This window comes from Danio rerio, chromosome 7 (assembly GCF_049306965.1).
Source record: "Danio rerio strain Tuebingen ecotype United States chromosome 7, GRCz12tu, whole genome shotgun sequence".
Taxonomy (NCBI): domain Eukaryota; kingdom Metazoa; phylum Chordata; class Actinopteri; order Cypriniformes; family Danionidae; genus Danio; species Danio rerio.
In genome coordinates this window covers 17,244,589-17,266,235 of record NC_133182.1, presented here as the reverse complement: position 1 = coordinate 17,266,235, position 21,647 = coordinate 17,244,589, and the positions used below count along the sequence as shown (strand labels likewise).

General features: G+C 33.0%; 3 protein-coding genes across 6 annotated transcripts; all 3 read left to right on the top strand.

Annotated features, from left to right (window-relative positions):
- Window positions 1–300: 300 nt before the first annotated feature.
- On the top strand, window positions 301–3,602 carry nitr10a (novel immune-type receptor 10a). 2 transcript variants are annotated; one of them, NM_001423818.1, is given in 6 exon segments: window positions 301–359; window positions 511–861; window positions 944–1,033; window positions 1,202–1,354; window positions 1,472–1,506; window positions 3,449–3,602. In NM_001423818.1, coding segments are annotated over 6 exon segments (789 nt in total). In that variant the 5' UTR covers window positions 301–316; the 3' UTR covers window positions 3,566–3,602.
- si:ch73-266m14.1 lies at window positions 3,414–6,804 on the top strand. 2 transcript variants are annotated; one of them, XM_073908218.1, is made up of 6 exons: window positions 3,615–4,489; window positions 4,577–4,717; window positions 4,878–4,940; window positions 5,037–5,180; window positions 5,279–5,310; window positions 6,625–6,804. In XM_073908218.1, exons 1-6 carry the CDS (start codon window positions 4,339–4,341, stop codon window positions 6,730–6,732), a joined length of 639 nt encoding a protein of 212 aa, XP_073764319.1. In that variant the 5' UTR covers window positions 3,615–4,338; the 3' UTR covers window positions 6,733–6,804. The 2 variants fall into 2 exon arrangements, with proteins under 2 accessions (XP_073764318.1, XP_073764319.1); XM_073908217.1 differs by having other exon boundaries at window positions 3,414–4,717.
- A 2,681-nt stretch (window positions 6,805–9,485) lies between these two features.
- nitr12 (novel immune-type receptor 12) lies at window positions 9,486–15,151 on the top strand. Of its 2 annotated transcripts, XM_073906673.1 has the most exons (6): window positions 9,486–9,611; window positions 9,709–10,062; window positions 10,466–10,834; window positions 10,902–11,030; window positions 11,305–11,351; window positions 11,442–12,803. In XM_073906673.1, the coding sequence occupies exons 1-6, from the start codon at window positions 9,539–9,541 to the stop codon at window positions 11,553–11,555; spliced, it is 1,086 nt and encodes a 361-aa protein (XP_073762774.1). In that variant the 5' UTR covers window positions 9,486–9,538; the 3' UTR covers window positions 11,556–12,803.
- Window positions 15,152–21,647: the final 6,496 nt, after the last annotated feature.

Below are 21,647 nucleotides of genomic sequence, written 5' to 3'. Positions count from 1 at the left end.
TGAGCCATCATGCCGCCCAAGTGTGTAATTTAAAATACAAAAAATGCATAAACAAATACAAGCAAACTTTCATTTGACTTGCATGCAATTTATGCACACTAATGAGGGTAAATAATGTTTATCTATGCAAACGAGCATCTAAATGTAGCTCTTCATGGACACAGTTCGTATTTCAGTTGTAACAATCAATGGCCTTTTGTCTAGTAGGTCTACAATAGTTTTCCTGTAAAAAGCCACTCCTCCTTCTTATATATATAAACTCACTGATATCGCCCACTTAATTTCCTCTTTAGCTCTGCTTTGACTCAGTGCAGAAATGTTACATATTTCAGCTGCAGCTTTATTGCTCTTTGGCATGGGTGAGTATTATTATCTACCATAAATTATAATGCTATTCAATAAAAATATACGTAATAACATATCTGGAGAGTTATTAAAATCAGAAGAAATATTTTTATTTGATTTTACTTTTGGTTGTATGATTTTTTTTTCTTGTTTATGGACTTTCAGGTTTTCTCAAAGTTATGGTTTCAACAGCAAATATACAGGCTCAGCCAGGAGAAACTGTACCTATGTGGTGTTCACACAGTATCCATGTTTCTGGAGACTTATACTGGTTCAAGCAAACAGACGGTGCTGTACCCATTACTATTGCTAAGATGTTATTCACTGAAAGTCTACAGAAAGTAAAACCAAATTATTTTAATGATTATACAAAGGATCGTCTGGTCATGAATCAATCCATCAAAAGCACTTTACTAACAATTATAAATGTGACAACATCTGATTCTGGCTTCTACTTTTGTGGATTTATGGGATATCCCTTGAAATTTGGCAATGGAACAAGCCTTGAAGTTAAAGGTAATTGTTTTACATCTCTCCCTCTATACAGTATTTTTCAAATAATATTTATTGGTCTTTTTTCTCACTTTGCCATTTGTAGCACATGCTGAAAAACACAGTTCGACTACAATTAAAACTACCACAGCTGTTTCCAGATCAGAGAAAAATGACATAAGAATCTCAAAAAATGGTATATATATTATTCAAATCTTTATATCGAGTTGAAACTGCAGGTATAATACTAGGAATGTTCATATAATCAAACTATAGGGCAAGATAATTACACGCATCACATTTAAAACATTTAGTATTATTAAATTCTAAAAAAGTATTTTTTAAATTTCAATATTTTTTACAGATCATGATGAATGCCAAGTGTCCACTGAGGAAAGTTCTAGAGACATCTTTTTCAAGCTGACTTTTCTGTTTGGTGGCATAATCATTTTCACATGTGTTGTTCCTCTTATTTGGGGGATTATGAGGGTACAAAAACAGCAAAAGCATCAAAAAGGTGATTTTTTTTTTTTACATGTGATAAAAAAAATGTAAATAAATACAAGCAAACCGGCTTACACATTTTTACTTCCTTTTTATCCTAAAACAACTAATTGTCTTTGTTTTGTTGCAGTTACTGAAGTTAAAACACCACAGCACGATGACAAGGTAAATGCCACAAATTAAATTATTCTGAAGTCTAGATTAAAGCATTGCAAAAAAGAAATAAGATTTGTCTTTGTTTAGATGAGAGAATGAAGTGATTTCCCCTCTATTTATACTTTTCTACTAATATCTATTTCAACTAATTTTAATAATTAATGCCTTTCATAGTCAGTAGAAAAAATGTATTTGTTGCATGGGAATACTTTCAAAAGTATGCATTTTGATATTTTTTAAGGCATAGTTTATCCAAAAAACTAAATTTAACCACTATTTACTCACTCTCAAGTGATTCCAGACCTTTATGAGTTTCTTTCTTCTCCTTTGACATCCATAGTAGGAAAAATACAAACTATGGAAGTCAATAGTTAAATGTTTCCAGCTTTCCTCAAAATATCTTCTTTCGAGTTCAACAAAAGAAGAAAACTCATAAAGGTTTAAAACAAGTGAAGGGTGAGTAAATGATCATCTTTTGTGAAACCTTTATGCTTTTTTTTCCCGTAATTTTAGCAAAACTTGTGGCAAACTAAAAGCATAAGTATAGAAAAACTCTATTTAATTTCCTAGTTTTTTTTACAGTATATGTAATTATTTTGTAGTGTTACATATTATTGTATTTGGACTGTAGATTATCTCCAATTTAGTTGGCTATAAAGGAGGTCAGAAGTTTTTGTTGTAAAATTTACATTGAAGATTAAGAAAAAAACAAAAAAGTATCGAAAAGCTTTAGAATAAAATCTACAGGCTTATTCACATGCACTGACAGACCTAGACTAACACGATTGATCACTTGGATTACAGTACGCCTGACAAACAACAGTAAACAGTACATATTAATCCAGCAAAAGTGTCAGTTGTTGTTGATTTGTGTCTGTCGGTGCAGTGATCAGCTGTAATATTTTGTGACTGCTTTAAACTGTAAAAATACTCATAAGGATACAATTTTTCGTATTTGTGAATCATGATTTTATCCTATCATATTTATGTACTGCAAAAAAAGGTTTTCTATTGAATATACTGTTACTTGCCATATATCTACAAAATTCTGAAGTCAAGAAACATATTTAGACAAGCAAAATTAAGTGATTTTTTTTTGCTTAAAACAAGCAAAATAATCTCCCAATGGGGTAAGCTGATAATCTCTTTTTAGATTTTAAATCTTTTTATTTTGCTTAACCCATCAGTGGATAATTTTAAGAAAAAAAAATCATTTAATTTTGACTTATTATTTTTCAAAACAAGACAATATTTTTTACTTTATTTAAAAATTCGTAGATAGTTTGACTATAAAACAAGACAAAAACTACAGTATAAGAAAAAAAAAACTTTGCAGTGTGCTTTTGAATTACATTATTAACCTAATTTTCCTTCAACAATTTCTGATGCTGAAAGGTTTGAAAAGTGACTTTTATTGACATTTGTAATATATTTAATGGTAAGATACACTGTCTGGATTAGTGATGTAAATTAAAAATAACCTTTATAAATTTAACTTTCATTATTTTCAGTTATTCTACAGACTTATTTTTCTATACTATTTTGTATACAATATATCATTCATTCATTTATTTTCTTGTCAGCTTAGTCCCTTTATTAATCCGGGGTCGCCACAGCGAAATAAACCGCCAACTTATCCAGCAAGTTTTTGCGCAGTGAATGCCCTTCCAGCCGCAACCCATCTCTGGGAAATATACAATATATTATTTTAAACAACTAAAATGGCAATAAAAGTCACTTTGCTAAACTACAGAATTCACTTTTGCAACATCAAATGTCGACAGAGCAGAGATCAAGGTTCCATAATGCAATCTATAACTTATGAATATATACCTATATGAATGTTAAATATCTTCTTAATTATATCTAAATTACAAAATATGAAAATTGTATTTTTATATTTAGTTTTTCTACAGTCTAGTATTTTAACATAAATATTTGTACTTTGCAGGAAAATGATTCAGTAGAATACGCAGCTGTGCATTTTGCAAACAAGAGACCCAAATCTTCCAGAAGACATGCTGAGGACTCTGTGTGCACAGTTTCTGTCTATACTGATGCTACTTGAAATTTATAATTAAACATTTTTTTTTTTTTTAGTTTAACTATGTATGCTTCAGTTTTAATATCTAAATATTTTCACAGTTTTACCTTTCAAGAAATGTTACTGCATTGACAAAGTCTTTATAAGCAGATTTCCTCTGCATTTTTATATATTTTTTTGCATTAACAAAGTTTGACTCTGGAAATTAATTTATCCTTCAATTCACAAAACTGTGAGTTTCAGTCGAGCTTAAAATCTTTGAAGTTTATCTCAGTTTGGATTCTTAATTATTCAAATTATATAATCACTACATTATCCAAATATAATCGTTTTGCTTAATTTGATATTGTAGTTGTTTATTTGCCAGATGACAATTTAAGTCATGCTCAAAGATTTGTGTGAGATTTTGTTTTTTGCTAATCAAACAAAATAAAACAAAAAAGTTGGAAACCAATAATCAAATTAATGTCAATAATCAATATCTGCTTTTAAATTGTGTATCTAGTTTTAAATCATCAATGCCAGCTGTGCACAGGCCAGCTGATTGGCAGGTTTATCATAGGCTTGCATTAGCATAAGCCACGCCCCCTGATATAAATAAAGCAGATGGGGTTCCTCATCTTAATCTCCTCGTTGGATCTAGACTGATATACAGCAATGGTGTGTTTATTAATTTCAGCAATGTTGATGGGTAAGTGTTACTGCACTAAAAATACCTTAATCATGCACAATTATGATCTTTAAAAACAGATTTTGTGGGGCAATGTATTGTATGATACTAGGATTTTAAATAAAACATGTTATTTCTCTGGATTTTAGGTTTGCTTTCACTTGTCAAATCTTCTCAGATAGTCAACATATCAGCTCAACCAGGAGAAAATGTTACTATTTGGTGTAAACACACCTCAAACACTGGAAAGAACATACACTGGTTCAAGCAGACACACGGTGCTGTTCCTGTTGACATTGTATACAAGATGATAAGCTACCAGCTTAAGGAAATATATGTAAATTATTTAAATGGTTTTCAACAAGACCATTTTGTTATGTCTCTAAACACAGAAAACACATCACTAAGTATTTTAAATGTGGATATTTCTGATTCTGCTCTGTACTTCTGTGGTTGGGGCTCTTGGGAGATTGTGTTTGGGGATGGAGCACATCTAGACATTGAAGGTAAACTTTATTAAAAGCACTATTAGAAAAAATGCTTTCACACATTATACCATAGCTGTTCACAGTAATAGTTTTTCAACACTGTTTTTGTGATGCTATGTAGAGAAGTTGTTTTGATTCGCTAAATGACTCATATTTTAATTCTTACTTTACTGCGCAGTGAAAAGCGAAGGATCTCTAAAAAATGAAACTGTCACAAATACGGTTACAAACACAAATACAGGTTATAATCTGTCTTATATTAACACTCATTATGTTCATAATTTATATACAGCATTATATTAATCTATAGATGTGAAATGTGATTTACTTTTAACAGATCTTAAGGGTCCGATTTCTACTAAGGACTGTCCTAGAAACATTTTTTATATGCTGACCTTTATTTTTGGTGGTATTATTGTTATTCTTCTGATCGTTACTCTCACCTTTTTTATTATTAAGATCAGAAAAATACACAAAAAAGGTAACAGCACATTTATTTTGATAAATACAAATGTTTCAAATTTAGTTAAAAAAAAAAAACCTAAGAGATAAATATGTCATCATTCTCTGTGTTGGCAGATGAGGATCAGCATGCAACTCAACATCATGAGGTAAAAAAAAAAGAACTGTTTGACTACATTTTGGGAATAATTATCAAAAATAAAATACAAAGCTTTTAAAACTACAAATCCCCGTAGACTTTAAACACCCCTCCCCCCCAAAAAAAAGTATGCAAAAGTGATTTTTTGAAAATCTGACATTTAAAGGAGTCATAAAATAATTTCCCATATCAGTGTTTATCAACATTCTTTATTGTTCTTTGTGTCAAATACATACAGCCTGTTGTTTTCTATTTAACATTTAACTATTTTTAACATTTAATTATTTAAAGTGAAGGGTTTTGAGTTTCTCTTGTTGAACAAAATGTTCGGTAACCATTGACTTGGATGGCATTTGGTTTTCCTATGATGGATGTCAATTGTTTCCAATTTCCTACATTCTTCAAAATATCTTCTTTAGGTTTTCCACAGAAGAAAGATACAAATACGGCTGCACAATATTGGAAAAATTACATATTGTGATATTTTTTCATTCTGCAATATATATTGCGATATGAATACAATTTCCCTAGATGAGTTAAATAAATGTTTGTAAAGATTCTATCATTTTAAATTGACTGGAAAGATTTTGTAGGGGAGTGCATAAAATATAAAACAAATATATTATATATATTATACAAATATATTATATATATTTTATAAACAATTCAATAAAAATAACTGTTATTAATTTTTTTAAGTAAAATTTATTGTGCCTAAATGCCTTTTTAAAGCCTCACAGTCACAGGACTCAAAAACACTTGCAAAATAATAAATTATAATCCAGACTCAACATTGTGTTGACTCATAATCACACTGCAATATCAATGCTGAAATGATATATTGTGCAGCCCTAATACTCACAAAAGTTTGGAACCCCTGGAGAGTGAGTAATTAGTGATTAAAGCATTATTTTTGTGTAAACTTTCTCTATAAAATCAATACATTGCTTAATTTTTATTTTTTTATTTATTAGTTTGTATTTATTTGAGAATCCAACTCTCATGGTGAGTATTTAAAAAATATATATAATTAATAATACTGACAACAATAAATGAAATATGTTAACAAATATATAAATAATATATTAATAAATATATTTAATAATACATAAAAATGCTTAAATGTACGGTTAATTCCAAAAAGTAACAAGTAAAACAGGTAAAAACAATAAATCAGTAAGTTCAATTGTAAATTCAGAGAATTTAGTAAGATGCAGATAATAATCCTAGTTTCGTCAACGTTTATTTTTTATGTTTTGATTATTTTTAAGTTTTATTTTTCACAGTAAGAAAAATAACACCACTGTCATTAAATGTGTTTCAGGATGCTCATTCATCAGTGTATGCAGCTTTACGATTCTCAAAACAGAAAACCAGAAGAGCAGCTGGAGATAATGAAGATAGAGAAGTTATATGTTCTGCTACAAGATGACACCCAATCAATTAATGTAACCTAATGTTTTGTCAAGGCTCTAATATTTATACACTATTGGTTTATGTGAACTCTGCAGTTTTTCTATAGCACATGACAAAAGTTAAGAGCATCAAATGTGCAGAAAGCCATTTACAGTCTTTTGACCTTTATTTTGATCTGCTGTATTATGAACATGTGCCCGTATTCAAGAGGCAGGGGCTGCGAGTGATGTAATTTCCTGTATAGACCCTGACAGGAAGAAGCTCTTCAGAGTAAAGCAAGACGTGCAGAGGGAAACTTTAGCGGACCAAATACAAAGCCGTAAATATACATATCAAAAATAGCTATGCAAATTATTACATCATTTCATAACGGTTCAGTACCACGTAAGCTGCAATATCATAAACATTTTGATAACAGTCAATTACAAAGCAGTAAAATGTTACTTTAAAAAGAATAATTCTGATTCTGTGTGAAACTGTTAAAAAATATATAAATAATAAATGGCATAGGCAAGGTTTTGTTAAATGTCTGAATGTCAGTGTATGAATCTGTTAGTGCATCATCAGATTGACAGTTTTCCACCCACCAAACTGACCCAAGCTCAGTTCTCAAAGCTAAACCACACAAACACAAACACATCACGAACGACACACCACTTTCCATAGCTACACACAAAATACCCCTTGTTTTCAACTGAGGTGAGAAGTCAGTGATGACAATAACTTGCATTTAACAAAGGTGAGATTGTGACTGTCGAGCTATTATGAAAGCACACTTTAAAATGTTGCTCTGAAAAATTTTTTTATAAATATTTCCCATGTACTTTTAGCTGTTGTGACATCTAATGACAATAGGTGACATTTCCAAATAAACATGCCTTAATTACCTCCCATGCTGAGTATGGGAGCTTCATGTAATTAATAAAATAAACCTTATATTTTAGCTAAAATACAATTAAATACAATGAAATAATGGTTATTGTTTTGTGCTGCAGTTGCATTAAAAATACCATTACAAATGCAATTTTAAAAGGTTAGATCTTTAACAAAATCAAAAACTTACAAATGTACAATGCATATTTTGCACCAAATTTTTGATAACTGAAAATATATAGTATAATGTTTAATTCATAACATTTTGTGTCGAAGTGTTATTGTTAATGCAATGTTAAAGTGTGCAACTGCTTGCATAGCACACTTTAGCTGCTTTCACACGGCAACTAATGGTTTCGAAACCAAACGTATGCCACTAAATACATACAAGACATCACATTCAATTCAGAGCACTCAGGTTGCGGTCAGCCTTTGTTTCTGAAAGTAACATTGAATAAACAAGCAGTGTTAAGCAAGCTTGGGTCTCTGTGGGTAAAACTTTCCATACACAATCTTATTTCAGTGAAACTCAAATGGCAGTTTGACAGCTGGCTATGTTCAGAATTTGTCGAAACAACCAACCCTCTATAATATAATATAATATAATATAATATAATATAATATAATATAATATAATATAATATAATATAATATAATATAATATAATATAATATAATATAATATTCATTCATTCATTCATTCATTCATTTTCTTGTTGGCTTAGTCCCTTCATTAATCTGGGGTCGCCACAGCAGAATGAACACCGGATGCCCTTCCAGCCGCAACCCATCTCAGGGAAATATAATATAATATAATATAATATAATATAATATAATATAATATAATATAATATAATATAATATAAAGTTATATAATAATTTTATATAATATTTATGTATATACAATTGTACACATACATATATAAATATAAATTAAAGACAACGATGCAAATAGCTTTTTTAATAATAGTACATTATAGTATATAGTAAAAGCATATACAATATATTTTAAATAAATAGTGATCTTATTTATTTAAGTATTTATTTATTTTTGCATGCTAACACATTATTTAACTAGATGTTCTGGATCACATTGTGCACCAGTTCATTGCATATTAATCAGAGAAAATTCTAAATAAAACCCCATTTATAATTTCAAATGTATTATAAATTATAAATCCCCTTTAGCATTCAGTGCTGTTTTTAGACATAAAATTATATGGCCTAACACAGTGTACCGCTTAAGTCATGTGAACTGAAATAAATTTTTCATTAAAAAAATGAAGTAAATGCAATTGATTGACATTGTGGGGGAATGTTTTGAGATTGAGAAATAGATTGGGACAAAAGGGATGTTTTGAGAATGCGTTTTACTAATGACTACAATTAGGGGGCACCGGTTAGCTGATGCTTTATATGACAGATAATATTGTTAGTAGTGGTCATATTTGTGGACATAGTCTGGGGATTAAATAATAGATTCTGCATTAAAATCATGCAATATAAGTTCAACAATTATGACAGGCGGAATTTACTGTAATACCACTGTACGCAGTTTTTAAAACTGTAAGTGTTATGACATTCAAATATTCCCTGCATATGTATATTATATATACATAGTATACATAATTTGTGAGAATGATCAAAACATTATTTCTTTGCTACACAGTAAGCTCAGTGTCACTTTTTAATATTTTTAAATAGGCCAAAAACTAATATACATGAGACTTAACAATAATACAATATTACCTGTTGATCATTACGATACAACAGACACACTCACAGAAGCTCCAATCACGAACAGAAGAACTAAACCACAGCACACTTTGTACATCTTGGGTCAGAAGGCCTGAATGGAAAAATCACAACAGCCAATCAGACATTGTCTAAATCACAAAGACGAAACCTGACTCCCCTAAACCCACACATCTTACAAGAACACTCCCTAAGATGTGGCCGAATGCACAGAGAACCTTAACTATGATAGCATTTCTCCTCATATTTTTTCTACCCTTCAGGACAGGTGTGTTTGCTCTGGAAGAGGGATCTATTCTATAATGTTTAATCTTATATTAAGGAATATGTTATTTTGAATTTATTTTTTGCTTTTCTCTTCTCAGGCTTGATCACATCTGATGCTGTATTTCAAAAGAAAGTGCTGGAAAGCTTTACTGCTGGTCAAACTGTGACTTTAGATTGTTTAATTTCTGTAAATCTTGAAAACTATTTCTCTTGGTTTAAGCAAACCCTTGGAGAAGCTCCAACGTGCATTGTCAGTCTTTACGCTGAATCTTCAACACCAGTGTTTTATGGAGAATTCAAGAATAACCACAGAATGTCAGTTCAAAAGGAAAAAAATACTTTTGTTTTAATTATAAAAGAAGCAAAGCCATCGGATGCTGGAATCTATTACTGCGGTGCTCGTGACTACGATCTTATTACTTTTAGTAATGGACTCTTTTTAAACTATAAAGGTAAGTAAATCTAGCAAAATACAGTCACACTGCCAGTGCTAATGAAAAATGGTTACATAAGAGGCTAAATGTAAGTCAGCTACAGTGACTCTCATAAAGTATTGATAGATCGTTACACTGTAAAAAATGCTGGTTGAAATCGATTTGTGTTTTAGCAACATGAAGGAATTAAGTTGACATTAGTTTTTACAAATTTAAGTGGATTGAACATAAAAGAATTAAGTTGTCGCAAAAACACTCAATAATTGTGTTGTTTCAGCTCATTTTAAATAAGTAACAAAGAGAACAAACAGAACAAAGAGAAAACATCATTTTTTTAGTGTAGTTAAGAATATTAAAAGATTGTGAGAAAGACCTTATGTATGGACGAATGCATCTAATCCGTAAAGTTCTTTAATTTCAGTTGCAAGTACAAAACAACATCACATTAAGCAGTTTTTGTCTGGACCGAACTTGGGTACTGAACATGAGCCTGAGTTTAATCCAGGAGACTCTGTGAATCTGCATTGTTCAGTTCTCACTGAGAGATGTGAAGAAAATCATAGAATCTACTGGTTTAGACACGAATCTGGAGATGCACATCCAGGACTCATTTACAAGGATGGAAACACGACTGATCAATGTGAGAAGAGATCTGAGAAAGACGTGCAGTCCTGTATCTACAATCTGCCCAAAAAGAACCTCAATTTAACTGATGCTGGGGTTTACTACTGCGCTGTGGCCACGTGTGGAGAGATACTGTTTGGCAATGGAAGCAGGATTAATATTAGAGGTGAGAGAATTATGATTTAAAGATTTTGATTGCAGTTTTAATATTTACACCTTTTTTATTTTTTTAGAAGCAAGTTCTAAATTCTCCTGGACTGATGTAAAGGTTCCTGTTTTGGCATCAACAAATATATTGTGCTTGGTGATCATCGTTATTCTTCTATGTAAGAGAGCACAAAAACAAAAACAGAAGTTTTCAGGTAAACAATTTCATGATGACCATCCATAATGTGTGATAATGTTGATAAATAGAGCATTATTAACACTGATTTATCTTGCATCTGACCTAAGTTCTACAACTGTTCATGTTTACTTTACATACTGTTAATTTTATCATTTGAATATGAAGTAAATGTGTTTTAAAGTACTCAGAAAGTTATGTATGTATCATTTTAGATTTAAAAAAATGTATTTAAATAACAGAAATGAATAAAAGTGTGATTAGTGAAACTAAAACAGTGATTTCTTTTATAGAAAGCCAACCATTGCAAACAACACTTTCTTCTACTCCTGCTAATGAGGTAATTTTTTAATATGAATTGCTTTTTTTGTGTTTTGGGTAGAGTGCTTTGATTTTATATTATCAATGTTGGCTTTATTGTGTTTCTAAGGATATAAGCTACGCAGCTGTACATTTATCTGGAAGCAGCAGACATGAGACTGAAAAAGGCTCATGCACACATGTGGTCTACTCCACTGCCAGAGGTTACAGCATCAAAGAATAATACAGTAATAAATAAGAAGAGATAACTACATATATATTTTCCTGTAGAGACTACATATATTTGATTTCAATGTTGTTTTGAGCTTTAATAAAATAATGGCATGGTTTAACCAAAACTTTTGTCTTCTTCACTTCTCCACAAGGAACAAACAGTCAATGATGCATCAAACAAGTTATGGATGTATTTATTGAACTAGGCTAATGAACAAGTAAGCAAAACTTAAAAATTGCAATATACAGTTAATGTAATACTTTAGAGAGACAAAATATATCAAGTAAACAACAACCAAAGATGGCATTTGATAAAAAATAAAATAAAACTTAAATATGTTTGCTTTGATCTGAACGTTTATTTACATTTATGGGGTTTTTCAGTTGATTACCGGACTTGAACATGTTAAAAATACTCTAATAACTTTTTATTTAAGCTTATCTGAAACAACTGAATCAGCCGTGAAATTTAAACCACACTGAACTGAAAACTTAAAAAAAAATGGACTGACACTGTTTCAATGTACTATAATATTCTATGTGAACACAACCTACATTGCAAAAGCGTTATAAAAAAATACAGATGAATTGAATTGGAAATAAAATTTCACAAGAGTGGGCTGTTTGTTTATTTAATTAACGTTACACCTTACTGTTGAGACTCGAAATGTTATGCCATGTTAAATTCTTATTTTAAATGAAAGATACATAACGTTACTGATTAATTAATATTAATGAAATCATCTTGATATGTTTAGCTATAATGGACAATTTATCAGATTAGCAACACAACAATAGCAAACAAACAAACAGCGATGGGCCTGCCTAAAGCTAATCATGTTATGTTACACGTTGTAAAATGTGTATGAGACACATATTCGGTCCAACTGACATCTACTCACATTTGTGTATGAGCTCCATCCTGTTTCTTCTTTAAGACAAAACTGTCCTGTCGTTTCTAAATTGTTTTGGGCAACTTCGTTAATTTGTTGGGTTATTTTTCCCAGCTAATTTAAACATTACGATTTCGTTACCGATTGTTTGCTTCTGGTTCGGTGAAGCGTTACATGATGCTGAATGCTGATTGGTCTGAATTTCTAATCCTAACAATGATTGGTTGTGTATTTTGATGAGTCACCAACAGTTGTTTTTGAGTGATTTTGAATAACCATTCTGTTTGGTCGGTTATAAGAGTCCGACGATATTATGTAAAAGCTAAAGTAAATATTTACACTAAAGTACAGGAGATCCCGTGAAAGTGAGTAAAACAGTTTGATATTTATTCTTACTCCTCCTGTTTTACGTTTTTGAGAGAGTTTGTCCTGACAGGTAAGGTTATTATCAAACGATAATCCACAGCAAACTGCATTTATTATTTGAGAATGTTTTAATATGCCGTAATTATTGAAGGCCAAGTACTGAAATATACAAATATTAGCTAACCTTTCAACTTGCTGAAACGTATAGATAATAGACTGATTTTGAATAACAAATAATGACCTTTATATATTTACAATAAAGGTTTCAATACTCTAAATACCAACCCAATAAATGACACTTCAGACCACATAAGAGGAAAATGTGGTGCAATAGGTCAAGCTGCATGTAATATGCACAAAACCTCCACCTCAAAGCTTGATTTTTATCTCTTCATTCCTTTCGATCATTCGTTTTGAACATTGGTCATATAATAAAAGACTGTTGCATTTCTGGAGATCAAAGATGACTAAATGATCATACAATGACAAATCACTTTAAAGTATATAATATTAACAAGGAACCCGCTCAACTACCCTTAGGGGTTCCCTGGACCCCAGTTTAAACTGTCTGCTCATTTAAAGAAACTGCTGATTTTAAAGAACCTTTAATAGATTCGTCATAGAACCATAAATGCTAATAAACTAAAAATTAAAATGTACTTATTTTACAATTGTGTGGCAGAGAAGCATTCATTAGATCTCTAAAGTATTTATAATAAGACATTTTTTGGGGAAACAAAATTATTTGGAACTTTATTTTGAAGATTGTACTAGGAAGCTGTTATATAACAATAATAATGAACAAGAATTATTATAATGAACATCACTGTAGTCCAGAGGTTTTATTTTGTACATATAGTTTTACGTGTCAAATAGAATAATATGTACATTTCCCCCTTTCGTACACATAATGGTTACATACGATTTCCATCCACAGACATGATCTTTCACACTTTGTTCTGCATCATAACCACAAACGCTATTTTAAGACATGCTTTTAACACCTCTTCATTTGATGTTTTATGCAGTTGTTTGGGCTAGAGTTAAGAATCAGATAAATAATAAGCATAATGAATAAAAAAAAAATCTAAATCATCTGAAATTTGAACAAAAATGGTTTTACTTTTTATTACTGTTATATAAATACCATACTCACCTGAGGATTTTACATCAGATATTAATATATTCTGCAACTGAAAGTGATTGTTTTATATCATATTAATGTGACTCATGTTTTTAAGTTAACCAAAATGAAAAAAATAAAAAATCAGTGTATTTAGTCTGTGTATGGATAGTATTATTACATTAACATCTAGCGTTAGAGAGCAGAATGCACTGAAAGCAAGTAAAGCAAAAATACCAGACCTCCAGTAATTCTATGTGATTTTAATGTAAATGAACTCACCCACTGGCCATCCAAGACTTGACTTTTTTCTTCAGTAGAACATTAAGGAAGATTTTAGCTGTGGTCTTTGGTGAATTAATAAATGCATATCAGTTGCTAATTTGTGAGTAAAACATACATTACAGTGATACATTGGTGTCTTACGAAGCAAAAAAGCCAGATAAGTCGACACGATAAGCAATTTGGCTGTCTACACCAAACGTGACCTACAGTAACATGACAACAACATTTATATATTAGCCACTACACTCAAAAGCACTACACTGGCAAAAGCTTTTAATTTAATTAATACATATTTAACCTCTTTAACATTGTTAATAGGCTACTTAGTGACTTATGTTGTTAGTTTGCACTGGGTCACAGTTCGGACTTTCATTTTCAAACCGTCTGTTTGAATTAGTTGAATTCAATTATTTTCTGAGGTGAACAATCTGCTGCTGCTGCTATCAATACCATGTTCATAAATGTCAAGTGAATTAGTATTTAAACTCACACGGGTAACATGTAACACTGATTAAGCACATAATCTGTACCTGAGGTGATAATTGTCATTGCAGCATATGCTGTTGTCCCGCCATAACATTGCGAAAATAGAAAGCATTTCTAAAATAGAAATTTTGCAAATCACAGTAGCAGATGGTCAGAACAAAACCTCTTTTTAACATGGGAAAAAAACAATCCTTTTTTAAACTTTCTAATCAAAAAGTTTCACTTTGTCGCCCTGATTTGACGAGGGGGCGGAGTCAAGGAAACGGCTGTAAGACCACCTCAGTGATATTTTCTCCCCAGGTGATGACATCACAAATTGAGGCAGGTCTGGGTCTGCTGTAAATGCCCAAGTTCTGTTGACTCTGCCCCCTTTTCAAATCAGGGCCACAAAGTGAAACACGCAGAAACGTGAAGTGCAAAGTGAAAACAGCATCGCAACTCACGGTTGACTAAAAAGCAAATCAAAATGATGATTGCAACTGACTGGATGGTTTTTGTAAAGGCAATGCTATAAAAAATGTTGTGCATCGCTAGTTTTTTTTAAAATTGCAAATAGTTGTTATTTTGCACAGCTTGATTTTTATTTGCAGATTTATTTTTGTTAGCAAAATAAATTTTTATTTATCAAAAATGTATTATGGATTTGCGATTTTTGAAGATTTGCATTTATTTATTGTTTTTATTTATTATTATTTTTTTATTGATCAATACTTTATTTTTTGTTTGCAAACTCTTTTATTTTGCAAGTAAACAGTATATAGCCCTAGATTGAATCCATAGTTACTTACTATTTTAAATCATGGGCCAGTATAAGACTCTAACTGTTTGATAAACGTGGATAAAAAAAAATCAGGGTTTCACGGTATCATAGTAATGTGATTACTGCTATAAAATATATTCAATATTTTATTTTGAAAAACTTTTTAAATATTTTGGAGCAGTAAACATGTCAGGCTAAAACATGTTAATGAATTATTGACTTCTGCTGTCTTCATTAGTTTCAAAAACACAGATTTCTTTACAATTTAAAATGGCATCATTGTATATCTTTTCTGCTGAAGATGCTGTTGTTTTAAAAAAAAACTGTAAATAAAAAAAATCTTAAACATACTGTAGGAACAGCATTACAGACAATTTTGGCGGTCTTAAAGAGCCCATATTATGGGTTTTTGAAAATTCCCCTCTATGTAGTGTGTAACACAGCTCTAAGTGAAGTGAAGTATCCAGTTAAGGCTTAAATCTGTTAGTGTACAGTGTTTAAAACGGTTGATTCATCTATAAAAGAGTCGACTCATAGTGCTTCAAACAAGTCGCCTAGATACCGATTCATTAGGTGTTTCGCCATGACGTACGAACGAAACCAAGTTATTCACGTGCACGCGCAAACCCGGGAGATTTCAAACCTGAGGCCCCGCCCTCTGACGCAGAAACCCAGACACACACACACAAACACACACACACACAAACATGCCGGTCGATTGAAGTCACACTGCAGATGGATATATTGAGTCTCTACCCAAAGATGAAACCTCAGCATTATAGCCAAGCAGTTGGAAACTACTGGAAACTTCTGGAAACTACATGCTACAAAGAATACTTCATCAGCGTTTGTTAAAGGAAGGATCAGTAAAGAGTAACTTACTGATGGACGTCAGGATGGATTATTCTTCCTCCATTTCTCAAGTGTAGGTACGTGCGATTAAAGTTGCCTCGTTGACTCTAGCTTGCAAATGTATTTAGTTGTGATTTATTACTTGTAACCGCGTGTACTGTATCAGGTTAACTGGCAATATTCTCTTATCGCGTGCAAAGTCACGTTAAAAACGCGACGCGTGCTGCTTTGTTAACGGAGCTCCGTGGACGATAAGTAGTGTGTGTGTCTGTGTCTTTGTGTGCGTGTGCGCGCGCTGTCGTCCGGAGGTGTGTGTGTGTGTGTGTGTGTGTGTGTGCGCGCACGCGCGCGCGTTGTCGTCCAGAGCATGGGTTAAGTGCGTGTGTGTGTCTGCAATATGTGTGTGTGTGTCTGTGAAAAGAGCAGAGTGAGAAGTTAGGAGATCTCCTCAACTGTTTTTGGAGTATTTGCTCAATAAAATAGTTAGTCGTCTGAATTTTCAAGTCCATAGTCTGTATTTACATTGACCCACTGGCATCTAAACTCCACGCCTACACTATCGAGCGTGTATGAACTGTGATTACTTTTATATTGCTGATTAGCTGTTTGGCATTTCACTCTCTGACTGAAGGCAGTCGACCAATCGCAACAGACTGTCATTGGTCCAATCAGCGCAGATTAGCTTCGCGCTAAGGAGGGGTTTGGGAACAAATGAATCACTGGACGATTCATACAGGAGTCGCTGGGATAATTAGGTAAAAATAAATGCAGATTATAAGACCATGAAAGTGTTTTTTGACCTTGTAGGCATATTAAACTGTTGTTGGAGACCCTTACAACCAAGATATGACCCTATTTCATGTATAATATGGCCTCTTTAAAACCTTGACTTTTCCAAACCGCAGTATACCTTGAAAAAGGTTATCGTCCCATGCCTATTTGTAATTATTTCATACATTTTTTAGCAATTACTGAGGAATTTATAGACAGCGTTTGACCATTTCTCAGAATCAGTGGCGGCTGGTCAATAGGGGGCGCTGGGGCGCCGCCCACCCTTCAAGTTAGCCTACTTTAATATGTTAATATTTATTATCACAAATATTAACAAAATAATTTTGATTTAATGATAACACTCTACAGTTAGTCATACTAACATTTATTAAAAAATAAAAAAAATGTATGAACAATATTTTTTCATATGTGTGCGGGGCGCCGGACTAATGAGTGTCTATGTAGATACACGAACTTTTGCAATACATGTGATATGACAAAAAGCTCTAATTGGCCCGTTTTAAATTGTCCTTGGGGCGCAGCACTCTGCGCCCCGAACCCGCCCATTTATGTTGTCAGAACGAATCATATTTGTTTTTATATGGTTGGCCTTATGTGATTGGACCATTCCCACTTGGACCTTTCACTTAGCAAGCAGCTCCTCAGTTAACTGACGACTATTAATCATAGTGGAAGCAAGTGCAATTTCTCGAAATGAAGGAAAATTCCGTTGTATCTTTGCAAAGATATCCATTCACAAGGCGTTTGGATGAAGAAAAAAAAAATAATCAAGGAGCTTGGACCAGATCGACCTTCCTTGCAAATTCAACAGCAGTCAAGTGATCGTGGGCGCGCGTACACTCGGGGCTTTTCCAGCACTTGTTATGACAAACGGAGCTGGCTGGCAGGTTGTGATGTAAGTCATGCCTTTTACTGTTTCCCGTGTTTGCTGTTTCAAAGTCCTAGCACCGAAACGTTGTGGACAACAACAGGGGTTCGCGATTTAAAACACCTTTCTGAAAAGTGCAAGCGTCATGAAAGTAGCCGAAGCCATCTTGACAACGCTATGAGGCTCCAGTTTTTTGGGAAGCTTAGCATTGCCCAACAGCTAGACTGTGTCAAATTTTGTGGTGCGTTTGAGCTGGCTTTGCGTGGCCATGATGAGAGCGAGAGCTCGGATAACCCCGGTATCTTCCGTGGCCTGGTCGATTTTGTTGCTTCCCTTGACGGAGTTTTAAAAGAGCACCTTGACAATGCCACTGTGTTTAAGGGAACTTCAAAAACCGTGCAGAACGAGCTGTTGGACTGTATGTTGTCTGTTGTGAGGGGACACATAATTGAAGAGGCACAGAGCAGCAAATTTCTCTCAATCCAGGCCGACGAGACCACCGATATTTCCACACAGTGTCAACTTGTGCTTGTGTTGCGGTACATTGACTCAAAAAACAACGTACAGGAGAGATTTTTTTTAGTTTATTCCTCTGCGTTCAAGTACAGCTGATTCCATCTCCACAGTACTTAAAGAACGTCTTTCTGTCATCCTTCCTGGGGATCAAAAGAATAAACTCATCTCGCAAGCGTATGATGGAGCCAGCGTGATGAGGGGTGCCACGGCAGGTGTTCAAAAAAAAATCCAAGATGTGTACCCAAATGCCCATTACATCCACTGCTATGCACATCAACTCAACCTAATAATGCAACAGGCCACTTCTAACATTTCCAAAGTGAGAATTTTTTTTTCTGACCTTGGAGGATTTTCCAGCTTTTTTTCAAGATCACCCAAATGCACAGACGTCCTTGATAAAGTAGTGGCCCATAGACTACCAACATCAAGCAATGTTAGGTGGAATTTTCACAGCCGTGCCATTAATACAGTGTTTGAGCACAGAGAGGACCTCATGCGCTGTTTTCAAACTATTCGAGACTCGGGGGACTTTGACCCTGTTGCTGTCAGAGAGGCAGGAGCCTTTGCCATGCTGCTGGAGAATCAGGATTTTAATTTTTTCTTGCGACTTTTCCACAACATCATGCCACATGTGGACATCCTCTATGCCAAACTCCAGAATTCGATTCAGTCCACATCAGGGGGAGCATCCAGCAATTCCAGCAGGACATACAGAAGATCAGGTAGTTGCTGTTTTTTTTTGTTTTGGATTTATTATGATTATTACTAATATTATTATTATTATTCATACACTTTCTTATTCCTTTGCAGAAATTCTCTCCATTCCCTGGTTGACCAATGCAGTGAAGGTGGTTTTCAACAGAAGAGGCGACGGTCCCTCAGTCCAGAGGTTCATGAACAGATAGCAGCAGAAGTGAGTTTTTATTTTAATCAAAATAAGTCATTACAAACAAGCTAAACTGTATTGTTTAATTACCTTCTATGGGAACTTGTAAATATCCTTTTCATTGATTTTAAGATAAAAATAATAATAGAGCAATTCCCTGCAAATGTTAACCTTTTCATGAAAAAAGTTCTCAACAAAATACCGAAACTGTTTCTGTGTTTTTTTTTTGTGTGTGTGTGTAAGCAAGTATTTTACAGTACTTTAGACATACTCAAATGTCTCTGTCAATGTTTTTAAATTTTTTTATTGATTTACCCAAGTCACATAAAAGGCAATTTCACATCAGTCACACCCATAATACAGAGGTGTCAAATCCATAACTAAGCTTTTTCCTCATAAATGAAAAATTATCAAATAAAATCAATCATGTTTGTTTTATAGAAGAAAAAAACCCAACCTCCTGCTTAGCATTATTTTGGGGGGTTTTGCAGTTTAACAGACAGAATTTCTACTAGGCCTGTTGTATACCGCAAACTCACAGACTTTTTTTGTTACATCCATAACTCCTTTGTTTATTTTCCTCATTTAAAGTACAAAACATGTTTACAGATTGATATTAAGCTGATCTTATAGCTACGTGGTCAGTAGTTTTGGAAAATATAAACAGATATTTCAATATAATGTTAACATACTTTCTCTGTGAATTTATGTTTTGAGTTTTTACTGCAAATGCCACATCCATAATGCTGGAACTGCTCAATAATAATTTGAGGAGTAATAATATTGTAGTCACCAAAACATTTACCCAGAGATAGTAAATGAAACAATACAGTTTAATTTGTTGCAAGCACACTGGCTTGTTTATATGATACAATGACCAGGTCTTTTTCAAATAGGAGTCTTTAAGTGTCTCATTATAGAAGCATTATATAAAAATAGTTGATAAGAATTTTGAATCTTGTTGTTGATTTATAAGCTGGGAATAGTGGGCTGTATAAAACTATGATAAATGTAAATGCATTTTTATGACTAGGTGATCTTCTTAAACGTATATACTCTTTAAACTATTATCTAAAATGATTTGTTATTCTTCAGTTTCTTCTAGTGGAGCTTGACATGTTTACTAAGAATGAGTGTGTTTATGAGGTTTTGAGAAAGTATGAATTTAACCACTACAACTGGTCTGCCTTTATAACTCAACCTGGTTATTTTAATGTAGCAGTTGAAATTGACACATAATTGCATCATTTTTGTCTTTATCCTTTAGGTCTGTGATACCATACTCACACACACACTGGAGCGGTTCTCCTTCACAGACCACCTCGTTAGTGCCACATTGCTGCAGGCAGACAGGTTTGAGCAGTATACAGTAGCTTTTCCAGAAGATGCACTTAGCAGGACTCTGAAAGCCTATCTTGTGCTCGATGGAAGTAAGCTAAAGACAGAGCTCAGTCTCATCTACTCCAAGGATGAGTTCAGAGCCTGTTGTGGTGCTTTGGACCTACTCCAGCTGTTTATGGAGAACAATCTTGAGGAAGTCTTTTCAGAGACTGTAACTCTCCTAAAGATTCTGGTAACTACGCCTATGACCACAGCAGAAGCTGAGAGGTGCTTCTCAACTTTGAAAAGAATAAAAACTTTTCTGAGAAACAGCATGACCCAAGAGAGGCTGAATGCATTGGCCATGCTGTCAATAGAGAAGAGACTAGTGACTGAGATGACTGACTTCAACCAAAAGGTCATTGAGAAATTTGCAAGCCAGAAAGAAAGGAGAGCAAAATTTATTTTCAAGTAGTGCTACTGGCCAGTGATTAGGCAACATCTATGTGTGTCTGTGCGTGTGTTTATTGATTACTTCATTACTGATAATAAACCTAAATTGAACTAAAATTTTCTGATTTATGAAGCATTTGTTGTATGCTTTAGTCATATTTTTGTTTTTTCATACATCACCTGATAAATGGCTTTTACACTGTTGCATTACCAACCGTTAGGTCAGTTCTGGTGTTTGCGCCCCCCCACATTTTTTTAGCACCAGCCGCCACTGCTCAGAATGTTCACACTTCTTTCAAAGCATTTTCTTATTTAATGTAAGATTTTTTTATACACATTTAAAAATTCCTCCAATGTTAAGCATGTGTAAATATGCAAGCATGCACATCTGTGAACACAATATTACTTACTCATCTCAGACATATGAAAAAACACAACTGAAGTTGAAAACATTAACATTTATTTATTGATTAAGAGGTTATACATTTTATGATAAATATGG